This window comes from Narcine bancroftii, chromosome 11 (assembly GCF_036971445.1).
Source record: "Narcine bancroftii isolate sNarBan1 chromosome 11, sNarBan1.hap1, whole genome shotgun sequence".
NCBI lineage: Eukaryota > Metazoa > Chordata > Chondrichthyes > Torpediniformes > Narcinidae > Narcine > Narcine bancroftii.
Window position 1 is genome coordinate 62844840 of NC_091479.1, and position 26109 is coordinate 62870948.

At 42.3% G+C, this 26109-nt stretch overlaps 1 protein-coding gene across 2 annotated transcripts in view; it reads right to left on the bottom strand.

Moving 5' to 3' along the window:
* tmtc1 (transmembrane O-mannosyltransferase targeting cadherins 1) overlaps window positions 1-26109 on the bottom strand; it is a 164220-nt gene that overhangs the window by 28559 nt on the left and 109552 nt on the right. For both annotated transcript variants that reach the window (XM_069903126.1, XM_069903127.1), the window contains exons 12-13: window positions 7300-7408; window positions 3146-3248 (exon numbers count right to left, since the gene is read on the bottom strand). In XM_069903126.1, coding sequence (XP_069759227.1) covers window positions 3146-3248; window positions 7300-7408 — 212 coding nt within the window. The remainder of the gene's footprint in view (window positions 1-3145; window positions 3249-7299; window positions 7409-26109) is intronic.

The window sequence follows — 26109 nt, forward strand, 5'->3', positions numbered from 1 at the left end:
ATCTTCTTCCAAATGTTGAGCAGATGGTGTAATACTGGTGAATTCCTATGTGCACCAATTTTTCATCCCACTTATATAGTATATGTTCAGGTATCTTCTCCCCTATTTTATCTAGCTTAATCTGGTCCAATCTGGTTTTTCCCTTGCTTGATAAAAATCTGATAGGTATCTTAATTGTGCTGCTCTATAATAATTCTTAAAGTTTGGTAGCTGTAAGCCTCCTTGTTTGTACCATTCTGTTAATTTATCTAGTGCTATCCTCGGTTTCCCTCTTTCCATAAGAATTTCCTTATTATTCTATTTAGTTCCTTGAAGAATTTCTCTGTTAGGTGAATTGGTAATGATTGAAATAGGTATTGTATCCTTGGGAAGATGGTCATTTTAATACAGTTTATCCTTCCTATCAGTGTTAGTGGTTAAGTCTTTCCTGTGCTCTAAGTCGTCTTGTAATTTTTTCATTAATGGCTGATAATTTAGTTTGTATAGATGGCTGAGATTATTATTTAGTTGTATACCTAGGTATCGAATTGCTTGTGTTTGCCATCTAAATGGTGATTCTTTCTTAAACTTTGTGAAATCCGCATTATTCATTGGCATTGCTTCACTTTTATTTGCGTTGATCTTGTACCCCAATACTTCTCCATATTCCTTCAATTTCTTATCTACTTTTATTGATATTTCTGGTTCAGTTAAGTATATTATAACGTCATCTGCAAATAGACTGATTTTATATTCCTTCTCTTTTATTTTTATCCCTCTTATTTTATTTTCTGTTCTTATCAGTTCTGCTAGTGGTTCTATAGCTAATGCGAAAAGTGAGGGAGATAGTGGACATCCCTGTCTTGTTCATCTGCTTAATTTAAATTGGTTTGATATATACCCATTTACTGTCATCTTCGCCAATGGTCCCTTATATCATGCTTTAATCCAATTAATATATTTCTCTGGTAGGTTGAATTTTTGTAGTACTTTGAATAAATAATTCCATTCTACTATGTCAAAGGCTTTCTCTACATCTAAAGCAACTGCCACTGTTGGAGTTTTGTTTCCTTGTACTGCATGGATTAAGTTAATGAATTTACAGATACTGTCCGTTGTTCGTCTTTTTTTAATAAATCCAGTTTGATCTAGTTTTACTATTTTTGGTACACAGTCGGCCAATCTGTTTGCTAATAGTTTAGCTATTATCTTATAATCTGTGTTAAGTAGAGATATTGGTCTATATGATGCTGGTGTTAGTGGATCTTTCCCCGTCTTTAGTATTACTGTAATTATTGCTGTTTTGCATGAATCTGGTATGTTTTGTGTTTTTTCAATCTCGTTCATTACTTCCAGGAGAGGAGGAATTAATGTCTTTAAATGTTTTATACAATTATATTGGGAGTCCATCCTCTCCTGGTGTTTTATTGTTTGGTAGTTTTTTTTTTAATTTCTCCTGTATTTCTTCTATTTCAAATGGTTTTATTAATTTATTTTGCTCCTCTGTTTGCAATTTTGGTAGTTCAATTTTAGTTAGAAATTCATCTATTTTGTCTTCTTTCCCTTCGTTTTCAGTTTGATATAGCTGTTCGTAGAATTCCCTGAAGTTTTCGTTGATCTCCGTTGGGTTATTTGTTTGTCCTTTTTCCTTGATGCCAATACCATTCTTTTAGTTTGTTCTGTCATAAGCTGCCACGCTAGTATTTTGTGCGTTTTTTTCTCCTAGCTCATAATACTTCTCTTTTGTCTTCATTATGTTCTTCTCCACCTTGTATGTTTGTAGTGTTTCATATTTTATTTTTTTGTCTGTCAATTCTCTTCTTTTAGTTGTATCTTCCTTTACTGCTAATTCTTTTCGGTATTTGTTATTTCCCTTTCCAACTGTTCTATTTCCCGATTGTAGTCCTTCTTCATCTTAGTTACATAACTTATTATCTGTCTTCTGATAAATGCTTTCATTGTGTCCCATAGTATAAACTTATCTTTCACTGATTCCGTATTTATTTCAAAGTACATTTTAATTTGTCGTTCAATTAATTCTCTAAAATCCTGTCTTTTAAGTAGCATGGAGTTTTATCTCCATCTATACATTCTCAGTGAGATGTCTTCCAGCTCTATTGCCAATAACAGGGGTGAGTGATCCGATAACAATCTAGCTTTATATTCCGTTTTCTTAACTCTTCCTTGAATGTGGGCTGATTACAGGAATAGGTCTATCCTTGAGTATGTTTTATGTCTACCTGAATAATATGAATATTCCTTTTCCTTTGGGTGTTGTTTCCTCCATATATCCAAAAGTTGCATTTCCTGCATCGATTTAATTATAAATTTGGTTACTTTGTTCTTTCTGTTAGTCTTTTTTCCAGTTTTATCCATATTTGAGTCCAAAGTAAGATTAAACTCCCCTCCTATTAGTATGTTCCCTATGTATCTGCGATCTTCAAAAAGTTATCTTGCATAAATTTTTGATCTTCTTCATTAGGTGCGTATACGTTGAGTAAATTCCAAAATTCTGAATATATCTGACATTTTATCATTACATTCCTCTTCTATTTTGATTGGTACATTTTTATTGATTAATATAGCTACTCCTCTGGCTTTTGAATGATATGATGCTGCTGTTACATGTCCTATCCAATCTCTCTTTAATTTCTTATGTTCCACTTCAGTTAGATGTGTTTCTTGCATGAATGCTATATCAATTTTTTATTTCTTAAGTAAATTTAACAGCTTTTGATTTGGTTATGTATTCCATTAATATTTAAGGTCATATAGTTCAACATGGCCATTTCATACTTTGTTTATCTTTCCTTCTTCAGGTCAATGTCCTTTCATCAATGTAAATGAAAAGTCATGGGCCTGAATTGTTTCTATTTGATGGAATACTGCCCAGAAGATGAGATGGAATTGGAATACTGGATGGAGAGACCCTTCAGCATTCTGAAGAAGACAACTTGAGAGGGGAGCTTACCAAGACCGTGATGTAACATACCTTGATGTAGATTTGGACCAATAGAGCAGCACTCTGATAATAGTGTAGATCTATATAGAGTAATCATCCTGCAGCAATAGGCCTGGTCGTAACCTTCAAGACGAGCAGGAAAATTTCCTCACTGAATACAAGCTCAGCTGAACTGAATCAGATAAAAATGAGTCTCTTGCTTACCTCTATCAACGAGGAAGACACCATAGTTGTTGTGCAGGTCAGAGTTCTCAGGGCAGTTTTCAATTCCCCTCGTATACATGTCATCAGCCTCTTCAAATAGCTCCTTCAAAGGGGGATGAGCAGAGGAGGGGAAGACAGGGAGAGAGTGTTTGGAAAAATTGCGATTATTTCTTAACTCTTAACAAGGCAAATGGTCTAATTTCCTTTCACTGCTCAGTTCTTTAAGATCTCGACAATCCTTTGAAGGTTGTTGACTCAAAAACAGTTTGGTGTTCCATCGCAAAGAGAATGGGAGGCACTATATCACTATGTGGCAGCACAGAGCTGCACCTCATCAAGCTTCTGCTCCACAGCTCCAGCAGCTCAGGCCCAGAGGGTCCTGTCTGGCTGCATCATTGTATGGTACAGGTACACACACAATCCTTTATTCGGAACCTTGGGGGACAGAGTGTCCCAGAATTTGGATTTTTCAAGATTTTGGAAAGCCAGATTTAAATCCACCCGAATTGCGCTGCCATATCCAACCCCACCCCCTTACATTTGCACTGTCATCTCCCCCCCAACTTGCTCGCCTGACTCGAGCTGCCAGTCTCCCACCCCCCCCCCCCACCCCCACTCACCCCACTCACGCTGCCATCTCTCTCCCCACTTGCCAGATTTTGGAGCTTGTGTGTGTGTGTGTGTGGGTGGGTGGGTGGGTGGGTGTTGGGGGAACTGTCCCTTTAAAAGAACAAATTTAACAACCTGCCTGCAGGATTTGAAGTGACTGTGAAACTAACAGCAAGCTTTGAACATCATGTTCCTTTTACTAGATATATTTGCAGGGTCAACACAGAAACCTTGGAGAAGGCCTGAAGACCATATAACCAGCTTCTTAAAGAAGTGCATCACTTGTTCAGGAGGCCATTTAAAGAAAGCAGCTCAAGAGTAATGAGATCTTTGACCTCCTTTGTGGGAATGAGAAACCCACTTGGCCTCATTATGTGGTTATAGACAGATTATCACAGTTCCTCCTGTTAGTGTAGAAGATGAGAGACCTCAAAAAGGGTTTTAAAGTTGAAGAAATACTGCATCTACTTTGAATGACACGTGAAAAGGGTTCTCTATTGGCATAAGAAATACTGCACTCTACTAGACTGATCCACAGAAAGAGTTCTAACTGCAGAAAAAGGCACTCGTCTAAAAAGGACAATTCCCTGAAGCACCTCAACAAGGGTCTTCTGAGTAATCAATGCTCTGTCATTCACTTCGGGAACAGCTAATTTCATCCTAAAGCTTGTGTGTCTCAACCACCTTGAAGCCTGCGTGTCACATCAATTTCAAACTCATGTGTCTTCCCTGAATTTCTGAAACTGAACTTGGAACGGCCTTCCCAGAATTGAGCCTTGAGCTGTAGTGACTTAGGGTATTGAACACACACCAATATATTCACGCAAAGATAGAGTTTAAATTAGATAATTGTATATAAATTTAGTTAAGTTTAGATAAGTTAATTAAATTAGATTAGTTATATAATTGTTGATTTATAATTAAAAATATTATTTTAAATATTTTATTGCTGCTGTCATGAACATCATATATATATATATATATATATATATATATATATACACATACTGTTTCTGTGTAGGTATACAGTATATATTATACATACACACACACACACACATATATATGTTAAGAGGTTAATGAAAGCCCACACTCAAGCAAAAGAGAATTTCACTTTTCTTACAGCCTGCGGAGCAGGTGTGGCCATTTTCCCGAACTGCAGGCTTGCATTTGCATAGTACACCACCAGGCAACCCCCTGCCTTTATCCTTTGGCTGAGTCCCCATGGACCCCTCACATGAAGATTACATTGTTCGCCAATCTGCCCTGAGCTCGCTGACAGAACTGTTCCACCAACCTCACACTTTTGTGGCATTCAATCATTAAGGAAGATCACTCTCATGTAGCTGGAGAGCTACAGCTAAAAGCTGGCAACTGCAAGAAAATTGCAACTGCCAATGTAAGGCATTCCAAGTGAAGATTCTGATCTCACAGACAGCAATAAGTCAACAAACAACACTGTCTTAATTCCATTCAAAATTAATCAATTTTCCAGCTCAACTCTCTTAGCCAACTGAAAGGGCAACTTGCAGAGGATTGAATCAGCTTTCACGATCCCTTCCTTTCATAAAGTGTATTCCACATCAAAACAATCTCAGGCACAGAAGCACTCTACCTTATCTATTTTTTAAAAATTAAAATGGCTGATCGTAAACTTGTCATTAACCTGAGAAGAACCGATGAGCCTCTGTTGTCTCCTCACTTATAAATAGCATAACAATTACTGACAACATTCCATCAACTAATAAGTCAGAGCAAAGTTTCAAGATGTCCCTTGTCTGTCAATGAACGTCGATTAACTCAGTATCACTGCCAAAATTAAAGGAAGAATGATGCAGGAACAACAACAATTTCTCTAGAAAACTACAGTAATTGAAGGATCATTGGAATTAATTTGTTTTTTCCTGCACATCATTGCACTCAAACCCAAGCTTCTGCAGACTTTCCTGTTTAACCGCATAAAACTAAAATCTGAGCTGTTTTCTTCGGCAGGAGCAACAGGTTTGACTGACAAGAGAATGACAAGGTTTTAACACTCTCAGTAAGACAATGGCGCCAGCTCTTGGAAAAGAATTTGGTTCTAGGGAGGAAAAGGCAATTCTCAGCCATCCCCAACTCCATGTTTCATCAAATTGCAAATTAGCCTTGGCTGTCAGAGCAGGGCTGCGCATTGTGAGGCTCAAATGCATGTCCCATTGGCATGTACATCTCACGTCGATGAACGGCCCTTTTCAACTTCAAGTTTATCCATTGCTAAGGAAACAGTGCAACAAAATACCACTTCCTCGCCCTCCAATCCCATCATATTCAAAGGGAAAAAACCCACTCTCAGCACAGAGTTAAATAAGACTATCTGCAGACACTGGGGTTGAGTGCAATACACAAATGTGCTGGAGTAACTCGGCACCCACAAGTGCCACCAATCATAAATCTCTTCAGCTGCCTCATTATGGAGCTTGGACGCGGTCCGTGAACTACAAGTTGCTGCATGATTCAAAATTTTAAAAAAACAAATGCTGGAAACACTCAGACTGCTGCATGAACCGCAAAATGAACATTTGCACATGCAGCAGGATAAATAATCACGAGGTCAAATGGGATTTTGGTCTTCATTGCTGGAGATTTAATTGAAGAGGAGAGAGGTTCCGCTGTGCAGTTGTACATACACTGGCGAGGACACACCTGCCTTTGGAGGTGACGCAGAAGTGGGATTTGTTTACGTGGAGAGATTGGGTAGCCTCGGACTATATTGAGAAGACGAGAGGGCGGGGGATATTCGAGAAATATAAAATTATCAGGTGTTTCTCTAAGGAATAGGTAAGATAGAAACAGAGATGTTGTTTCCACTGGCAGGTGAGAACAGAACTTGGGGACACAACATGAAGAGTAGATTTATAACGGAGACGAGGAGGTTCAGCTTCTCACTGAGAGCAGTGAAATTCACCACCCAAGGAAGCTGCAGGGGCTGCCACATTGAAAGCATTCAAGACACAGATCGATATATTTTTGAATGATAGCAAAATAAAGATTATTGGGACAGGCGGGTAAATGGAGCTGAGTCCTTGTCCAAATCTTATTGAGGGTGGAGCATGCTCGATGGGCCAGACAGCCAATTCCTGCTGCTACTTGCTAGGTTTTGAGGTCAGACACCATTCACGGAGATAGACGGAGTTAACATTTCAGATCGATGCCCCCTTCATGAATCCATTTCTCTTCCTTACCCTGCTGAAGATTTCCAGAATTTCCTGTCTTTGTTTCAGATTTCCAACATCTCCAGTTTGTTGATTTGACATTTAACAGATCAGACAAGCAACTGGCATATTTAACGCTATTAAATTCAACAGAATTCCTTTGGCTCTTAAGAATTTCCTAAACTTTGGCTGCACTGGGTGAAGGGAAGTGCTTAAATTTGTCAGTCAGAAACTCTGGCTGATGGAGTCCCTGGGATATGGTTGTTTGGGAACTCGGGCAATCGTTTCTAACTTAAACAAGCCAGACACAGGTTGATCAAGAAGCTCACAGCTCCAGTCACTGCACCGACTTACCTGTTCAGCCAGCAGGGCTGCAAGGCTGGAGTAGGCATCTGCAAACTGGGGTCCAGACCTAACAGAGTCACGCAGCAACTGTTCAGCCTCGGGCAGCTTCTTCTGAGATCTGCACGATGTAAAATACTTGGTCAGAGGTTTACCATCATTATAGCATCAGCAGTAGTGCATACCTCAGCAGGCAGCTCCAGAGCTCAGGCCAATACCAATTTGTGGGCTGGGGCTCATGCCTCACCTTGAACCTCCTGCATTCCCAAACCATTTACAGCACAGCACATTGTCATTTTTGCCATCATGGAAGACATAGATCTTGAGAGACAGAAGAAGAGGTAGGTTTAAGCAGCCCTTTCATGCAGTGAAAAAGCCCACTGTAAAGGCAGAGTCTCTCCGCCCTTACGTGGGGAGGAGACTTACCTCTATGAATGTGCCATGGCCAGCTCGAAGACTGCAATCCCTCTTGGGGAAGGATCATCAGTGAGGTGCTGCGCTCCGCCACCTCATGTCAATGTAATACCACTGGAAGCGGCTGGCTAGGGGCAGGCTCATTATGTCATGATGATGCCATTAGCCAGTGACCCATCACCCCTCTCCCTCCCACCCACTCACCCCTCTCCCTCCTTGACCCCCTCAGGGCCGGGGCAGCTGGCGGGAGCTGACAGGACAAGGCAGTCGGTGGGGGCCATCAAGGAAGGGCTCGTCAGGGCAGGGAAGGCTGGCGGGAGCCGTCAGGGTGGGGGCCATCAGCGGACAGCCAGTGCAGGCTGTGACAACCCTGTTAGCCGCTCTAGCACCTCACTGGGCCACTTCAGCCTTCGGAGCTCTTCGTCAGCGGCTCAAAACGCGGCAGAGCATGGCCGTCTTCCCTACCCATAATTCCCCATGCAGCTGAAACTGTTCTGGGAAACACAGAGCGGTTCCAGCTGTGTGGGGGATTATGGGTAGGGAAGATGGCCATGCTCTGCTGCGTATATATGATGGGCGGTGCCACAGTCGTCTCTCCTCCATCGGCTCTGGAGGGTGCTACGAGGCGCTGCTCAACATGAATGCGATGCAAGAGCAGCCATTTAGGGCTGCTGTCTGAAAGGGAAGCTTAAATTTTTCCCTCCACGCTTACAGTCGGCCTCCAGGCGGAAGATTGGCATGAAAGGGCCCAGAGAGAGAATGCTACTGAAGAAATTTGACTCAAAAGTTTGAACTTGAAATAAATGGGATTCTTGGGAAATTTCTGTGACAGAATTCAGGTTTGAAAATGGAAGGAATCGTGATCTTCGGTTTTTTTTTAAATTGTCCATGGAGAAAAAAATTTAATTACAAATGACTACCTTTGTTACTGTTGACTTTGCTAAGAATAAATTGGTTTGGTGAGTTCCAATCAAAGTCATAATCTGCTGCACCAAAGCCAAGGTGATCACAAATGCTCCTAAACAGCCAAATGACCAGTCTGTGAAGCACAGGAAGAGGAGGCTGTGTTAGAAATTAGCAAACCCAGTTGCTGTTGAAATTCTTCTCAAAAACTATCATCAATTCACATCTTCTGGACTTCTCCTCGTCTCGAAAAATACTGGAAAGGTTTTCCATACTTTGTCAAAACATTTTAACATAGATTTAATTCCGAACCCTTTGGTAGGCCTCTTTGGTACAATGGGAGGGAATGATTCTTTATCCATTAGTTGACTCAAGAACTGTTGACTCAAGAACTGTCTTTAGGCAGCTCATGCAACAATCCCTCCACTTCCTTCTTCTCATCCTGGCCTGTGTTCAGTGATCTTGGTTTACTTAGTTGATAAGCACGAAAACCAACAAGGTCGGGTCAGATACAGCAATGAGCTCTCCAAACCCTTCTCCATTAACAATGGCGTGAAGCAAGGTTGCGTTCTCGCACCAACCCTCTTTTCAATCTTCTTCAGCTTGATGCTGAAACAAGCCATGAAAGACCTCAACAATGAAGACGCAGTTTATATCCGGTACTGCACGGATGGCAGTCTCTTCAATCTGAGGCGCCTGCAAGCTCACACCAAGACACAAGAGCAACTTGTCCGTGAACTACTCTTTGCAGACGATGCCGCTTTAGTTGCCCATTCAGAGCCAGCTCTTCAGCGCTTGATGTCCTGTTTTGCGGAAACTGCCAAAATGTTTGGCCTGGATGTCAGCCTGAAGAAAACTGAGGTCCTCCATCAGCCAGCTCCCCACCATGATTACCAACTCCCCCACATCTCCATTGGGCACACAAAACTCAAAACGGTCAACCAGTTTACCTATCTCGGCTGCACCATTTCATCAGATGCAAGGATCGACAACGAGATAGACAACAGACTCGCCAAGGCAAATAGCGCTTTTAGAAGACTACACAAAAGAGTCTGGAAAAACAACCAACTGAAAAACCTCACAAAGATTAGCGTATACAGAGCCGTTGTCATACCCACACTCCTGTTCGGCTCTGAATTATGGGTCCTTTACTGGCATCACCTACGGCTCCTAGAACGCTTCCACCAGCGTTGTCTCTGCTCCATCCTCAACATTCACTGGAGCGACTTCATCTCCAACATCGAAGTACTCGAGATGGCAGAGGCCAACAGCATCGAATCCACCTGCTGAAGATCAAACTGCGCTGGGTAGGTCACGTCTCCAGAATGGAGGACCATCGCCTTCCCAAGATCGTGTTATATGGCGAGCTCTCCACTGGCCTCTGAGACACAGGTGCACCAAAGAAGAGGTACAAGGACTGCCTAAAGAAAGCTCTTAGTGCCTGCCACATTGACCACCGCCAGTGGGCTGATATCACCTCAAACCGTGCATCTTGGCGCCTCACAGTTCGGCGGGCAGCAACCTCCTTTGAAGAAGATCGCAGAGCCCACCTCACTGACAAAAGACAAAGGAGGAAAAACCCAACACCCAACCCCAACCAACCAATTTTCCCTTGCAACCGCTGCAACCGTGTCTGCCTGTCCCGCATCGGACTTGTCAGCCACAAACGAGCCTGCAGCTGACGTGGACTTTACCCCTCCATAAATCTTCGTCTGCGAAGCCAAGCCAAAGAAGAAGAAAGAAGAAGAAAAAGAAGTGACTTATCCAATATATGGACCCCATACCTTGTCAAACTGAAATGTTTTACCTTTAATACATTACACCTACTTTTCTCTAAGCTTAAATATGACATTACATCATATAACCCACTATGCACAAGTCAGTGGGAGTTAATTTTTCCATTTCATTAAAACTGCCTGTGTGGCTATCAACATACTAAAAGCAAAAACTTCCTCTTGAGGTGCCGATAAAAATTTATCTGGTTCATAGAAATGGAAGTAAATGACTTAAGAGAAAAATTGGAAGAAAGTAACAAAAAAATTAAAGAGACACAAGAGTTGTTATCTCAGAAAATTATATGTTGGAAAATTATAGTAGGTGAATCAACATAAAAATAGTGCGCCTGAAGGAGGGTGAAGAGGGCACAGACATGAAGGAATTTATAAAAGGATGGATCCCGAAAGTCCTGGGAGCGACAGAAATGCAGGAAGAAATAGAAAGGGCACACAGAGCACTAGCTCCAAAACCACAGGCATATCAAAAATCAAGATCCATCTTAGTAAAATTTTTGAGATACACGACAACCAGCGCACCGGTGGCATCATGAAGAAAGCCTCTGCTTCCTCAGGAGTTTGCGGAGGAGCTAGTGGAGTTGTTCAAGTGAACCAGTACAGACTTGAAGGGTCGACATGGCCTGTTTCCGTGCTGTAAATGGTTATATGGTTATATGTTTTAAAAAAAAAACAAATAGTGCAGTTACAGGGCAAGGATCTAATTTAATCATTGACAAAGAATTAAAAATGTTCTGCCAATAACTTCAGAATTTAGGACATTCCCAAAACAGATGAATCAGTGAGGCTTCTGAAATTTCACACTTTTCACAAAATGGATCAACATCCACATAGAATCGAGATGATTTAAGTTTGGACGCATGTATTCTATGTATCACCTTAAATTGTAATAAACAGTGCCCTGCACAAAATGAAGACTCATTGATCAAACCAAGAGTGGACACCAATCCTCATCTGAAAAAGTTAGATTAAGATCACGTTCCCAATCTTTTTAAATCTTGACCATTGAGGCTAATCTTAAATCCAATAGGTCAATATAAATACATGATATCCATCCACTCTGAACAAATTGTAAATCAAAAAGTAAATCTAGAAAGCGTACAATTTAGACCAAACAAAATTCCTAACTTGCAAATATCTAAAAAATGTCTATTAGAAAGCTTGAGTTTAACATCATAATCTTTGAAACTGTTAATCCAAAAATATTCCATTCCTTAAAGCCTTCATCTAATAATGGTGGGAAAAATGGTTATTTATAATATTGTAGCAGCTACTTTGGATGAGCTACTAAAGCAATGCACACACACACCAGATTAGTCAACACAAGATTGATTTATTTGGACTTTACAGGCTTCTTTTATATACCACATGTCCCGGGCTCCACGGGACAAGGTGGGACGTCACTACGAGTTTGCTGCCGATTCACGGGACCAGCAGGTTTAAACTAAGCCTTGTGAGTGTCCCACGCCTTCCGGCAGGAGACTCGACAGATTAACGTGCTGTTACTCGGCACACAGCACCACTCGCATGCAGTCAATTAGGTGTGTATTCAGCTGTCCATATTATGGTTCCGCACACCCACAGAACCGCACCAGTGATGGTTCACGATACTATGCTGTGTGCCCGCTCGGCCTGCTACACAGCCGCTACAATAGAATCAGCCAGAGAAAAATGATGATCACCAAACAATCATAATTGCCAGTTTTAGAGACTGTGGGCGCTCTGGGCTGTTCCATCCGTCTTCTAGAGGTCATAACCTGTATTTTTCTTGTATCCTTGATTAGAGGGTGGGGGTAGATTATTTTTTTTTGATAAATGGATTTGTTGGTTTAATTATAATTATCCTATGTAATATCCCTTTTTTTTAGATATTATTAAGATATATTGTAATTTGTTGTAATAGTAATTAATTATATGTATATAATTATCTTAATAGATAATTACAATCAATATTAAGTGATGGAATGTATATGTTATTATTTTGTCTTGCTTTTTAATATTTTGTATATGGCTGGTTATGTTAAACTGAATAAAAATATTTCAAAAAGAAAAAAGAAAAGTGACATATCCTGATGTTCATGATTTAGTAGTGAGAAGTTTCCATTTCATTGACAAATAATACCCCTGAACTAATGGAGTTAGAGAGGGATACGTCAAGGAAACAGGCCACTTGGTCCACAGAGTATACAACGACATTCAAATACCCATCCTTGCCCTACCTTAACCTATCCCCATTTTCCCTGCCTTCTCTGATATGAATACAACTCAATGAATGTATTCTGTATATGAGAGATCATTGCCCTGTCCCTCAAGGATCCCTAAAGTTGAATTAGAGGCTGGAGAAGTCATAGGGAACTCCACTTTGCGTCACCAGTGCCGTGTCATCATTTGGGAGGGGAATGTTGAAATATGCCCAGGAAGTGAAGTGTGCTTTCACGTTTTTGGCTTTCTCAACACAAGCTGGGTTGCTCTGAAATGATGACAGTGATCCACGTCCTTAAACCATAATTGGTCAGTGCTGTTGTTCTTTCAAGAGGTTTGAATGACATTTGGTCTTGGTCTCATTGGCATGGACTGAAATCCCACAAAGGCTAAGATTGCAAAACATTAGTAGGATGTTTCATGTCACATGAGAAGACACCAGATTATTATTACCAGACAAGTCAACGCTCTTGCACAATAAGCGAGAGGTCAGCATGGCTTGGTACAGGCTCAGTGCAGGCATATATTATTAAGAAAGGTTGACTTGAGTTTTGCTGGAGAGAGGGAGGAGTTTGGGGAACACATTCACCCTACTGTTAAAAGGGTTGAGAGTGTTTGATTAGTGTCCCTTGTAGCGTAGAACCGGGCCTGAACTGAGTCGGGGGAGGGGGGGTGGTACATCGTAGTGATTTTTCCCTGATCATTGTATGCACCAGTTCATTGTGTGCGTGCGTGCCTGCGTGCATGTGTGTGTATTGCATCAGTTACCATTTCCTTCTGTAAATAAAATCCTTCCCTACCAAAACTGTGTTCAGAATCCTTGCCTTTGAGACCTACCAAACCTGTTTCCTCACTTGCAACACCTTTATGTCCAGTTTTCAGCTAGCACACCTCGATTAGTGTCAGTGGATCCATGAGCTGAAGCAGCAGGCGGTAGGAGCCCGTTATACTGTCCTATTTGAGGGTCCGATGAAACTCTGTATTTTTGATATATCCCTTTCATTGCTACAAGGGATGCTGGGTAAGGCTTTCCCCAACACAAGGTGGCAAGAGAAAACATTCAATTTCAACAGGCAGAGTCAAAGGAAAATCAGGACATCAAAAGAATGAATGATGACTCTTCACTTTTAAAAAGCTGCATGTTTTTGCCTGACTAAACCGGATGCAGTACTTCATCCAACCAGGGAAGTGGGTAGTTAGATCATGGTACCTCTCATTTTCGTACTTTGTTCTTTACCTAGCAGCATGGTTCTAGCAGCATGCTGTTTGATGGTCCAAACTGGAAGGAGTCTATATTAAAAAGTGCTGAAGGAATTTAGCCAGTGTTTACAGGGTCCATAAAAAGCAAAGACATATTGCCAACATTTCGGGCCTGAGGCCTTCTTCAAAGAATAAGCAGAATGAGCCCGAAGCAGGAAATCTCAGGAAGTCTCAGAATGTAGACAGTGCCGGCCGGGGGAGGAATCCAGACTAACAAACGGTGTAAATGGGATACGATAAGGGAAGAGGTAAGAATTTATCATGTCTGTGCAAAAGGAGATAAAGAAGGGAGAGAGAGAGAGAGCTGGGGGGGGGGGGGGAGGTGAGTGGGTGGGGGAGAGGAGGTTTAAACAGAAGCCAAAGAAATCGATATTAATGCTATCCAGTTGGAGGGTGGCCAGTAAGAAGAAGAGGCGTTTTTCCTCTAATATGCGGGTGGTCTCAGTCTGGCAGTGCATGAGACCATGGACAGACATGTCTGCAAGGGAATGGGAAGGGAAATTGAAATGGGTGGCCACTGGGAGATCCACACTATTGCAGCGGACAGAGCCGAAGTTTTCAGCAAAGCGTTCTCCCAGACTACATCCAGTGTCTCTGATGGAGAGGGGACCGCAACGCGAGCACCGGATGCAGTAGATGACCCCTGCAGATTCACAAGTGAAATGTTGCTTCACTTAGAAGAATCATTTGGGGTCCTGAATGGTGGTGAGGGAGGAAGTATGGGCACAAGAGGAGCATCTCCTGCCGTCACAAGAGTATGTACCAAGGGGACGACAAGTGGGGAGGGAGGAGTGGGCAAGGGAGTCATGGAGGGAGCAGGCCCTACAGAAGGCAGAGAGTAGAGGGGAATATGTGTGGATTGGTGGGATCTTGTAGTAGGTGACGGAAATGGTTGGAGGATGTGTTGGATGTGGAGGCTGGTGGGGTGATAGATGAGGACAAAAGGAATCTTGCCCTTTTTATTTGAATATTTTATTTTAATTTTGTGGTTAAACAAGTATCAAGAATTAACCATTACAGATACATTGAATAAAGCGGGAAATAAAGGAATAATTGATACAGCTTGTCCATGTTTCCATCTAACCCCCAACCAAAGTGAGCCCCCAAGATAGCAGAAAGATAGAAAACAGAAGGGAAAGAAAGAGAAAGTGACTAAAGAAAAAGGATCACTAAAGTAAGAGGAGCTGTCAGGATCTGGAATCCAGTCCAGAAAGTTCAGCTCTTTTTCTTCCCCAGATCTCAAATATGGGAAAGAGCAGGAACATAAAGATTCGAGAACAGAACAAGAATCTTAAATATTCAACCCTGCATTATGCAAATATGGATGGTATACCTGCAAAAATATTTTGTATTTCTTTCTTAAAATGTAAGTAATTAAGGAACACAGCTATGCATTCCATCAGGCTATGTCCGGAAGGGAATCAGACTTCCAGGTAACTGCAATACATTTCCTGGCCATTGTCAACGCAACTTTAAGAAACTCTAATTGGTATTTAGACAGCCTCATTTTAAGTTTTACGTTCACAACATTTCCTAGGAGAAACAATTCTGGACTTTCTGGTTTAATAAAATTCTTAAATTTCCCAAAAATGTTTCACTGTAGTGGTTGACCAGGTAGAATGTAAAAGGGTTCCTGTTTCTTCCCCGCATCTAAAACATAAATCCGATATATTGGAATTTAATTTATGCACCTTCTGCAGGGTAAGAAATAGCTGATGCAAAAAATTATATTGCACCAGTCTATATCTCACATTAATTGTGGTAGTCATGAAGTCCTGACACAGATCGGACAAGTTCTTATCATCAATAACAATACTCAAATCTGATTCCCATCATTATTTTGATTTATATATCTCCAGTTTAGGAGTACTCGATTGAAGTAGAGAAATCATAACTAATGTAAATGTCTTTGTATTCCTATTTCAAATCAGAATCTCCATTCCACTGCACTCTGGTAACATCATGATCGGTCTTAATACATCTCTGAAAAATACTCTTAATTGAAAGTAGCAGAAGATTGTGTTATTATGAATATTGTATTTATTTTTTTTACTGTTTGAATGACATTAATTGCCCTTGTACATGACAATCTTCTACATATCTGATCCCTTTATGGAGCCACATATATAGAATTTTATTATCCATTGATCTATTTTGTATCAAGGGTGATTTTGGAGTTTTTTTCTTTTTGATCCATTTAAATTATTCAGTTTGTGCCAAATATTCAAAATATGCTTTATTAATGGTGCTTCCTTTCCACCAGAAATAGATTGTGTCCCATTTATATATAAAATCCTCTGCTACTCTCTCCCCATGAAGACTCGTCTCTTCTGACAAAGTGACAAATTTCATCTGGGCCACCCAATAATAATAATTAAAATTTGGGAGTTGTAACCCTCCCAGATGATAATTCCAAGTTAAATTTTCCATGGAGATTCTGGCTAACTTACCTTTCCAGAGAAACTTCCTAATTAACTTATTTAGATTTTGAAAGGGTTTCTGTGGTAATGGTATCAGAAGAGTAGGAATCCTGCCCTTGTTGGGCGTGGAGGGGACTAAGGCAAACTTACGGGTAATGGAGGATATGTGGGTGAGTGCTGAGGGAAAGCCAAGGTGTTTGAAGGAGGAGGACATCTCTGATGATCTGACATGGAAGTTTTCGTCCTGCCTGCAGATGTGACGGAGACGGAGGAATTGAGAGAATGGAATGGAATCCTTACAGGGGACAGGGTGGGAAGAGGTGTAGTCGAGGTAGCTGTGGGAGTTAGTGGATTTATAGAAGATGTCTGTCAAATGTTTGACTCCCAAGATGGAGACAGAGAAATCGAGGAAAGACTTCACGTCAGATCTTCAGAGATGTTCTCCTTATTCAAACTATGTGGCTTTCCCTCTACCACCATTAACTCAGCACTCACCTGCAAATCCTCCATTACCTACACTTCTGCCCTGGCCGCCTCCACCCCATGTGCAACCAGGACAGGATTCCTCTTGTCCTCACCTACCAGCCCACCAGCTTCCTCATGCAACACAGCTTCCTCATCCAACACATCCTCCTCCACCATTTCCACCACCTACTACCTGATCCCACCACTAAACATATATTTCCCTCTTCACCTTCCACAGGAATCGCTCCTTCTGGACTCCCTTGTCCACTCTTCCCTCCTCACCAACCATCCCCTTGGTACCTACCCCTGTAACGACAGGAGATACTCTACTTGTGCCCATACCTCCTCCCTCACCACCGTTTTCAGCCCCAAACAGTTCTTCCAAGTGAAACAATATTTCACTTATGAATCTCCTGGAGTCATCTCCCGCTCTGGTCACCTCTACATCAGAGAGACTGGATGCGGACCTCAGCTGTGTGTGCTACAAGACCATGGATCTCCCAGTGGCCATCCATTTCAATCCTCCATCCTATTCCCATGCTGACATGTCTGTCCATGGTCTCATGCACTGCCAGACTGAGCCCACCCACGAATTGGAGGAACGGCACCTCATCTTCTGACTGAGGCTCCCTCCAATCGAATGGCATTAATATCAACTTCTCTGGCTTTCATTAAACCACCCCCTCCCTCACTTTTTCCCCAGCTGTATCTCTCCCTTCTCTCTCTCTCCTTTCACACGAACATGATAAATTCTTACCTCGTCCTTTAACATATCCAATTGACACCTTTAGTTGGTCTAGATTCTTCCCCCAGCCGGGATTGTTTGAATTCTTCCATTTCCTGTTTCGGGCTCATTTTGCTTATTCCTTGAAGAAGGCCTCAGGCCCAAAACGTCAGCAATATATATTTGGTTTTTATGGATGCTGAAAAGGCTGAGTGAGTTCCTCCAACATTTTGTTGTGTTTTACTACAATTGCAGCATCTGCAGACTTTCATGTTTCACTTAGAGTCAGTACTAAGTTGACCAAAACCCTGGAGGCTCTCTTTGATCATTCTACTTTCAGTGCATTATTCATCCTTCTTGCAATCCAGATGTTTTATTTATTATCTATTGTACACAAATTTCTTTTCATTTCCTATTGAATAGATTTTGGAGCAAGAAAAATATATTCACAGAATATTGGGATCTTCCAAAATATTTTTCAGCTATTGAAGCGCTGCCTGGTGCACTGCAGGATATCAATAAGGTAGCTCCCACAAATTGTAGTTCTGGGAATGACTGAGGTCATGGCACTAGGCATCATTGGAATGATGCCCAGGAATGTTTAAGTCTATCTGATGGGACATACGATGCCCTGATTTACCAAGGCATGATTGGAGCTTCACAATGTGCTCAAGATTCTGGAGTGACCTGCTAATTCAGACAGAGGAATGCGGATGACCCCTGAAGGGGGAGGGCTGACCAAACTATCAATGGAATGAACTTCTGTTACCAAGGTGGTGAGGTCCTTCTGTGAAGGTTATGTGCCAATTGGCTTTTGGACCCGGTTCTATTAACTGACTGTCAAAAATCTGGAGAAATGACCAGAAATTTTTGGAATCAATTTATGCATCTGTTACAAGCAAAACAAAGATCGATGAAACATGCTGTGGCCACATTCAAAATGGAGAATCCATAAATGAAAGGCAGTTTGGATTTTTCAACTCATTGAGATGCAGCAAAGGTAAATAAGCAAATCTAAGTGAAAAAAAATATTAAATTGTTTCTTCTCTTTTCTCCCCTATTTGTGGTTAGGAAGCCATCTGCTTTTAATTAAAGCCACTTAAGCCTCTTGAACAGAGATAAGGTCAGTTGTTATGGATATGGAATGGTTTTGAAAAAGGAATGGATTTTGGTAGAAATAAAACTGATAGTCATGTGGTTTTCAAGAATTGGGACTCACCTCAGTGATGATGTAACGGTCACATGATTTGCAGAAATATATAACCAAATTCAGACAATTTGAGTTCCATTTTGGAAAAGTTCCGTTTGGAGAGTACAGAAGTCAAAACCCATGTGATACAGGGGTTGAAACCTTGTGAAAGTCAGGGTTGAGTAACAGTAACCAGAAATGATGCTGTGTTGAGTTCCTGGGAAATGGGAACACAGAATCAGTGGCTTTTGAAATAAGGAAGACCATTTTGTTATCTCTTTGGGAAAAGAGGACAGATTTCTACTGGGTCTATTTTTGTGTGGCCACTTCGTTTAACCCTTGTCTGGGTTTGTGAATTCATCATGGAAGAAAATAGCCACATCGAGAGTAAAGAAATCTGAAGATAATTATTTTTGAACTGAGAATTTAAGACCTTCAAGACTAAAATGATACTGAAATTTTAAAGAATGCATTTTCAGAGTGGGACTTTAATTATACACACACCCACTTACATCTGCACATAATGGGGTTAAATTTAGAGTTAAGTAAGTTTAGAGATAAGTAAGAGATATTATGTTGTTAATAGTTAAATTTAAAAATTATTATTTTGAATTTACCATTGTCTGGTGAGATTTCTGCTGTTGTTCCTGTGTTAGTGCTAACAATGTTCCTTTAATCCCAAAATTAATTAAAAGGGTTGTTAGTTCATATCAATACATTCTCCCCATGACCTGCCTAGGCTTTCCCCAGGTGCTCGGATTCCTCCCACCTTCCAATAAATCCGGTTAATTTGGGTGTAATTGGGCAACAGTGGTTTCAATGGCCAGAATCAACTTCTACTGTATTAAAAATGAAATTGAAAAAGACTCAGATCAAGTGCAGCACAATGAACGTAGCAGTTGGTTCAACACTGCTACAGCATCAGTGATTGGGACTGGGGTCTGTAAGGACTTTGTACCTTCTCCCCATGTCTGCATGGGTTTCCTCCCACTGTTGGAAACATACCGGAGGTTGTAGGTTAAATGGGTGTAATTGGGAGGCTTGGGCTCATGGGCTGAAATGGCCTGTAACCGTGCTGTATGTCTAAATGTAAGAGGAGACATACAGGAGACTGCAGCTGCTGGAATCTGGACCAACAAGCGATCTACTGGAGGAACTCAGCAGGTTGAGAACATTTCGAGCTGGAACCTTTCATCAAGGCTGAGAAAGCGGAGGGGAGATACTAACAAATTGTGGACTGGGTGGGAGGGGTGAGAGGCAGATGATTGGCAGGTGGCAGATAAAGGGAGAGAGAAAAACAAGAGGGGGAAAAAAAAGAGGAGTTCTGTGGAAGATGAGTCACACAGGGTGGAGTGGAATGATAAGTAGAAACAAAGGTTGTTAGTGCTGGAGAAAGTGGTGATAGTGGCACAATGAGAGCAATCAGGAAAGACCATGCAGGCCACCAGGAGAACGTACAAAGCCCTAACAGGCAGAAGTGAAATCCAAGATGGCGGTGTTGATGGATACCCTGTCTGCTGCTGCAGACACATGGGGAGCGAGGGAGCAGGGATGCAATGCTCCTGTGGGGTCCAGCCACCCAGTCAACTGCCGTTGGCTCTGAATGGTCTTTGAATGAGCCGACGGGGGCTTTTATTTGAAATCCCTTGTCTGGGGGTCTGCACCCACAAGGGGCTGAAGACTCCAGAGAAGTGGAGGACTGAAGCAGGGCACCAGAGGATGGGAAGATCACTTCCCCACATCCCATCTGAAAGGGAGAAGCAAGAGGAGATGACCCGCAGGGACGGCGACGGAGCAGTGAGGGGACTCTGCGGCTGAGGGACCAGTGCTGGAGGCTCGAGGTGAGGAACCCGCAGAAGCTGTGGGCTGCTGGAGACTGTCTCAAACTGGCTGGAGGGGTACTAGGTATTGGAACCGGGATGCAAGAAGGTGCTGAGGGCGCTGAAGGGTTCCTGACCATGCCGGAGGTTCGGATCTGGAGCTTGGGTCACCAATGATTTGGACTGGTCTCTTGGTGGCTGTGGAAGCACTGGAGGCAAATCTATGGACACTTGGTGACTCGTGGGGTGGGGGGGGGGCCTATCTTTTGCTTCTCTCTGACTGTAAGTCTGACTGTAAGAGGCGCTTAGGAAATTCCTGCCAGTAGTGAATCTGTCTGCCTTGCAGCAGGCAGAGAAATTTCATGTAATATGACACTGTTTTATTGCTATGACAATAAATTGAATCTTGAAACCTGGATGGTTGGTACTGTAACAGCAGCATGTTAACTGCTATGCTGACTGTGAAGAGAGAGTAAAAGAGAAGAAACAATCTTCACTTGAAGTTGCTTATTTACCTTTGCTTCATCTCAGTGAGTGGAAAAATCCAAACTACCTATCATTTGTTTATACATTCTCTATTTTGAATGTGGCCACGGCATGTTTTATCCTTTGCTTGTAACAGCTGCACAGATTGATTCCAACAGTTTCTGGTCAATTCTCCAGATCGTTGACAGTTCCTGGTCTGATAGACAATTTGCACATAACCTTCATGGAATGGGAACAACCAGACCTGAAGAGAGAGGGTAGGAGAAGGAGAAGAAATGAGTGGAGGGAGAGGGAAGAGAATGGGTTGGGGGCTGGATGGAGCAGGGGACAAAAATGGAGCAGGTGGGGGAGGAAGGAGGAAGACCTGAAGTGGTTGGAGAGAATGTGAAATTCAAAAAAATCAATGTTCATATCATTGGGTTGGAGGCTGCTTGGGTGGAGTACAAGGTGTTGTTCCTCCATTTGCATTGGAGTAAAGAAGGTCAGGATGGGAATGTGGGGGGTGGTGAAAGTTGTAGGCAACTGGGAGCTCCGGACAGAAGGCAGATACTCTGTGAAACCGTCTGTGCTTGGCCTCAGTGATGCAGCGGAGGCCACATTGGGAGCACCGAATGCAGTGGAGGAGGTGCACGTGAATCTTTTGCCTCATGAGGATGGGATTTTTTGGTCCCTGGATGGTGGTGAGGCAGGTGTAAAAGGGTCGCACTTCCCGAGGTTGCAGGGGTGGCGGAGAGGTAGGCAGGGAGGGATGAGCAGACAAGGGAGTCACAGAAAGGGTGGGGAGGGGTAGAACAGGGCCTTTGTTTAGCAATGAAGGTAAACAAACAATTCAACTATGGAAGAAAAGCACAGCTACCAGAAGCAGTAAAACCCTTCTAATTGTGCATTACCTGTCAAGGGGAACAGAGTCTAAATTCAGCATTCTGCAGGGACAGCTTTTATATCCAACAACTGCAGAAGGCCACACCTGTGGTTTTGTGACAGGAGATACCGATCATTCAGCACCAATTTTGTTCTTCACATTTCCTAACTTGGGTCTCTCAAATCCCATGATTTAACTGTCCAATTCCAGAAAAGCTCCAGGGCATAGTTATATCAACAAAAGAGAGAGAAATTAAAAAGAACTAAAAGTACTATAAAAGAATAAGAAGATATTTTTATTGACTTAGTTCAAACAGAGTAATAAGGCAATGGAGCAGGCGTATTATTGGTACATAATCGATGACCAGAAATTCAACTCGGCCAGCCGCAGACATACCATGGCTATGAGAGTCGGTCAAAGACTGCACCTTGGATAATGAGTGACTCACTTCCCGAAGCTTACACCATCGACTCTGCACATAACAGGAGCATGATGGAATACTCTCCCATTGTCAGACTGAGTGCAGCTCTCATTAAATCTCACAAAACCAGGACAAAGAAGCCAACTGTTGTCATCCCATCCCACATCCGAAACATTTTTCTTTCCCTCTGTCATCAGTGCAAAATGGCTGCAGTGTGTAGTGTCTATAAAAGGCCGACAGTTACTCTGGCAACACCTTCCAAACATACGGCAGTGTCCTTGTGTACCTCAAGTTTCTTCCCTGCTGTTATCAAATCCTTGAACAGAACTCCCATTAAAGGTAAAGGTTCCATTAATGTCATGTAATACTACATTTAGAACGTAACGTACATGAAATTCTTTAACTTTGTCCAGCGCCCCTCAGAGAAACGAGGCCCCAGTGAGGAACGAACTTGAAACTCCTGGTTTACAAGACCAGTGCTCTAACCACTGAGCGATTGGAGATTCAGTAAAAGATGATGGCTTGCACTATTTATATAACCATAAAATAATTACAGCAGAGAAATGGGCTAACTTGGCCCATGCTTTCTTCCACTTAACCCTACTGATCTACAATTAACCCAGAACCCTCCATTCCTTTCCTATCCATATACTTATCCAACTTCACCTTAAATGCTAATATTGAGCCCCCCTCCGCCACTTCATCTGGAAGCTCAATCCACACACCTACCACTCTCTTGAGTTAAAAAGTCCCCCTCATGTTTCCTCTAAACTTTTGTTCCCCAACTCTCAGCTCATGTCCTAATTTCTATCTTCCCCTTTCTTAAAAGAAAAAGCCTTTCCATGTCAACTCTATCTATACCCCTAATAATTTTAAATACCTCAATCAAATCCCCGCCCAACCTTCTACGCTCCAAATAATAAAGACCTAACTTATTTAATCTTTCCCTATAACGTAGACCCTGTAAACCCAGCAACATTCGAGTAAATCTCTACACTCCCTCCCATTTGTTGATATCTTTCCTATACTTTGGTGATCAAAACTGTGCATAATACTCCAGGTTTGGCCTCACCAGTGTATTGTACAATTTTAACATCCCAGCTCAAAACAATGCTCTGATTTATAAAGGCCAACTTACCACAAGCTGTCTTCACCACATGTGACTTCACCTTCAGGTCCCTCTGTTCTACTGCACTCTTCAATGCCCCACCATTCACCATGCATGTCCTATTTTGATTAGCCCTACCAAAATGTAACACCTCACACTTATCTGCATTAAACTCCATCTGCCATCTTTCAGCCCACTCTTCTAACTGGCCTAAATCCCTCTGCAAGCTTTGCAACCCTTCTTCATTATCCATAGCTCCACCTATCTTCGTAACATCGGCATACTTACTAATCCAGTTACCCATCCAATCATCCAGATCAATAATGTATGTGACAAACAGTAATGGACCCAATACTGAACCCTGAGGCACACCACTCATCACCAGCTTCCAATCTGACAAACAGTTATCTACCTCTACTCTCCGACATCTCCCATTCAACATTTACTACTTCACTGCTGACACCTAATGATTGAACCTTCCTAACAAACCTTCCCTGAGGAACCTTATCAAAGTCCATATAGACAACATCCACTGCCTCACCCCCATCAACTTTCCTAGTGACCTCCTCAAAAAATTTACCTGGACCTTTCTCTTGTACTCCCTACCCTGCTGCAACCACTATTCTCTGCCCCTATTTTTTCATTCCTGTCCTGCTTTTCGTACAACCTGGAGGTCAGCTTGCCTGGATTTCCATTGTATTTCAGTGCGTGTGCCAAGCAATGAACAATTTCTTTCTGTAATGTGGTAAGTGGCCTAGCTAGTCCGCATGGCAAACTGGAAGGTGATGATAACAGCAAGGACTTTTGTTTTAGTGATACAAGTTGAAGTATATTTAGATAAGTGTAAGGTGTTACATTTTGGAAAGGCCAATCTAAATAGATCATATGCATTAAATGGTAGGCTATTGAGATGTGCAGAGCAACAAAGGGATTTAGGAGTTGTGGTAAATAGTACCCTCAAGGCTGATACTCAGGTAGATGGTGTGGTGAAGAAGGCATTTGGAATGTTGGCCTTCATAAATCGGAGTATTGAATTCAAGAGTAGGGAGGTTATGATGAAATTGTACAAGGCATTGGTGAGGCCAAATTTGGAGTACTGTGTACAGCTTTGGTCACCAAATTATAGGAAAGATATAAACAAAATAGAGAGAGTGCAGAGAAGGTTCACGAGAATGTTGACAGGATTTCAAGGTTTGAGTTACAGGGAAAGGTTGTGCTTTTTTCTCTAGAGCGTAGAAGATTGAGAGGGGACTTGATAGAGGTGTTTAAGATTTTAAAAGGGACAGACAGAGTAAACATGGATAGACTTTTTCAATTAAGAGTGGGGGAGATTCAAACTAGAGGGCATGGTTTAAGATTGAAGGGGGAAAATTATAAGGGGAACATGAGGGGAAATTTCTTTATGCAAAGGGTGGTTGGGATGTGGAATGAGCTTCCGACAGACGTGGTCGAGGCGGGATCATTGGTTACATTTAAGGAAAGACTGGATAGTTCCATGGATAGGAGAGGACTGGAGGGGTATGGACCGGGTGCTGCTCAGTGGGATTAGGAGGGTGGGGATTTGTTACGGCATGGACTAGTAGGGCCGAACTGGCCTGTTCTGTGCTGTAAGTGGTTATATGGTTATATTTCACGGATAGGGACACTGGTGTGAAAAAGAAATCGACCTCCCCACCCCAACATATAGCATGCGTCTTTCATGAGTTCCGGAGGGGAGAGAGTGTTACATCTCTTTGGCAGGGATAGAAGATGATGGACATGAAGTCGGTAATTTATTTTTTTTAAATAACAATACAGCACCGTAGAGGGCCCCTCCAGCCAATGAAATCTATGCCACCCAATTAACCACCTGGCTCCACACGTGTTTGGAGGACGGGAGAAAACCGGAGCACATGGACCATGCAGGTCACGGGGAGAACATACAAATGCCATACAGACAGCGATGGATTTGAACCCAGTTTGCTGGCACTGTAGTAACATTGCACTAAACACTGCAATACCCCTGAGATCAGTACAGATGGTCAGTGTGGACGTCGTGAGTTGCAGGGTCTGCCTCAGTGATGTCCAACTCTATGACATCTGGTCTGAAAGGCCAGCCTGCTGCAGAGTTCTCTGAAGTAAAACCATTTTTAATCTGATGGTATTCAAGGGCTTCTGATGATATGTTGTGTCTGAGGCCAGAGAAATGCTCAACCAGCATTAATTTTGATAATGGTATCATGGTAACAGGCTATTTTGGACCAGGAGCCCATGCCGCCCAATTGATACCCAATTAACCTACAAACTCAGTACGTTTTGAACAGTGGGAGGAAACCGGAGCCCACGGGAAAAATCCACGCAGACACGGGGAGATCGTACAAACTCCTTATAGGCAGTGCGGACTCGAACCTTGTTCCCGATCGCTGGTGCTGTAAAGGCATTGTGCTAACTGCTGCGCTCACCGTGCCGCCCTTTCTGGATGGGTTCTTCAGGATACCGCGGGAAATATAACCAGCTCCCAGTAGAGGTTGCTATTTGATAAGAAGAGTGTTGTGAGCTCCAGGGAAGAGGGTTGAACGTGACGGCAACACTGAATATTTTGTTTACTGTGAGGCCAGTGAGGCCAGGTGGAATCCATTCATTATATGGCATTGGGACAAACAAAGTGGGAAGACCCTGTGTACTATCAGAAGATTCTTATTGAGAAATTTGATACAGAGCTTAAGGGGCTGGGTTCTATTTACCAATCAATTTTGTATCCACAGCAACCCTCGAAATG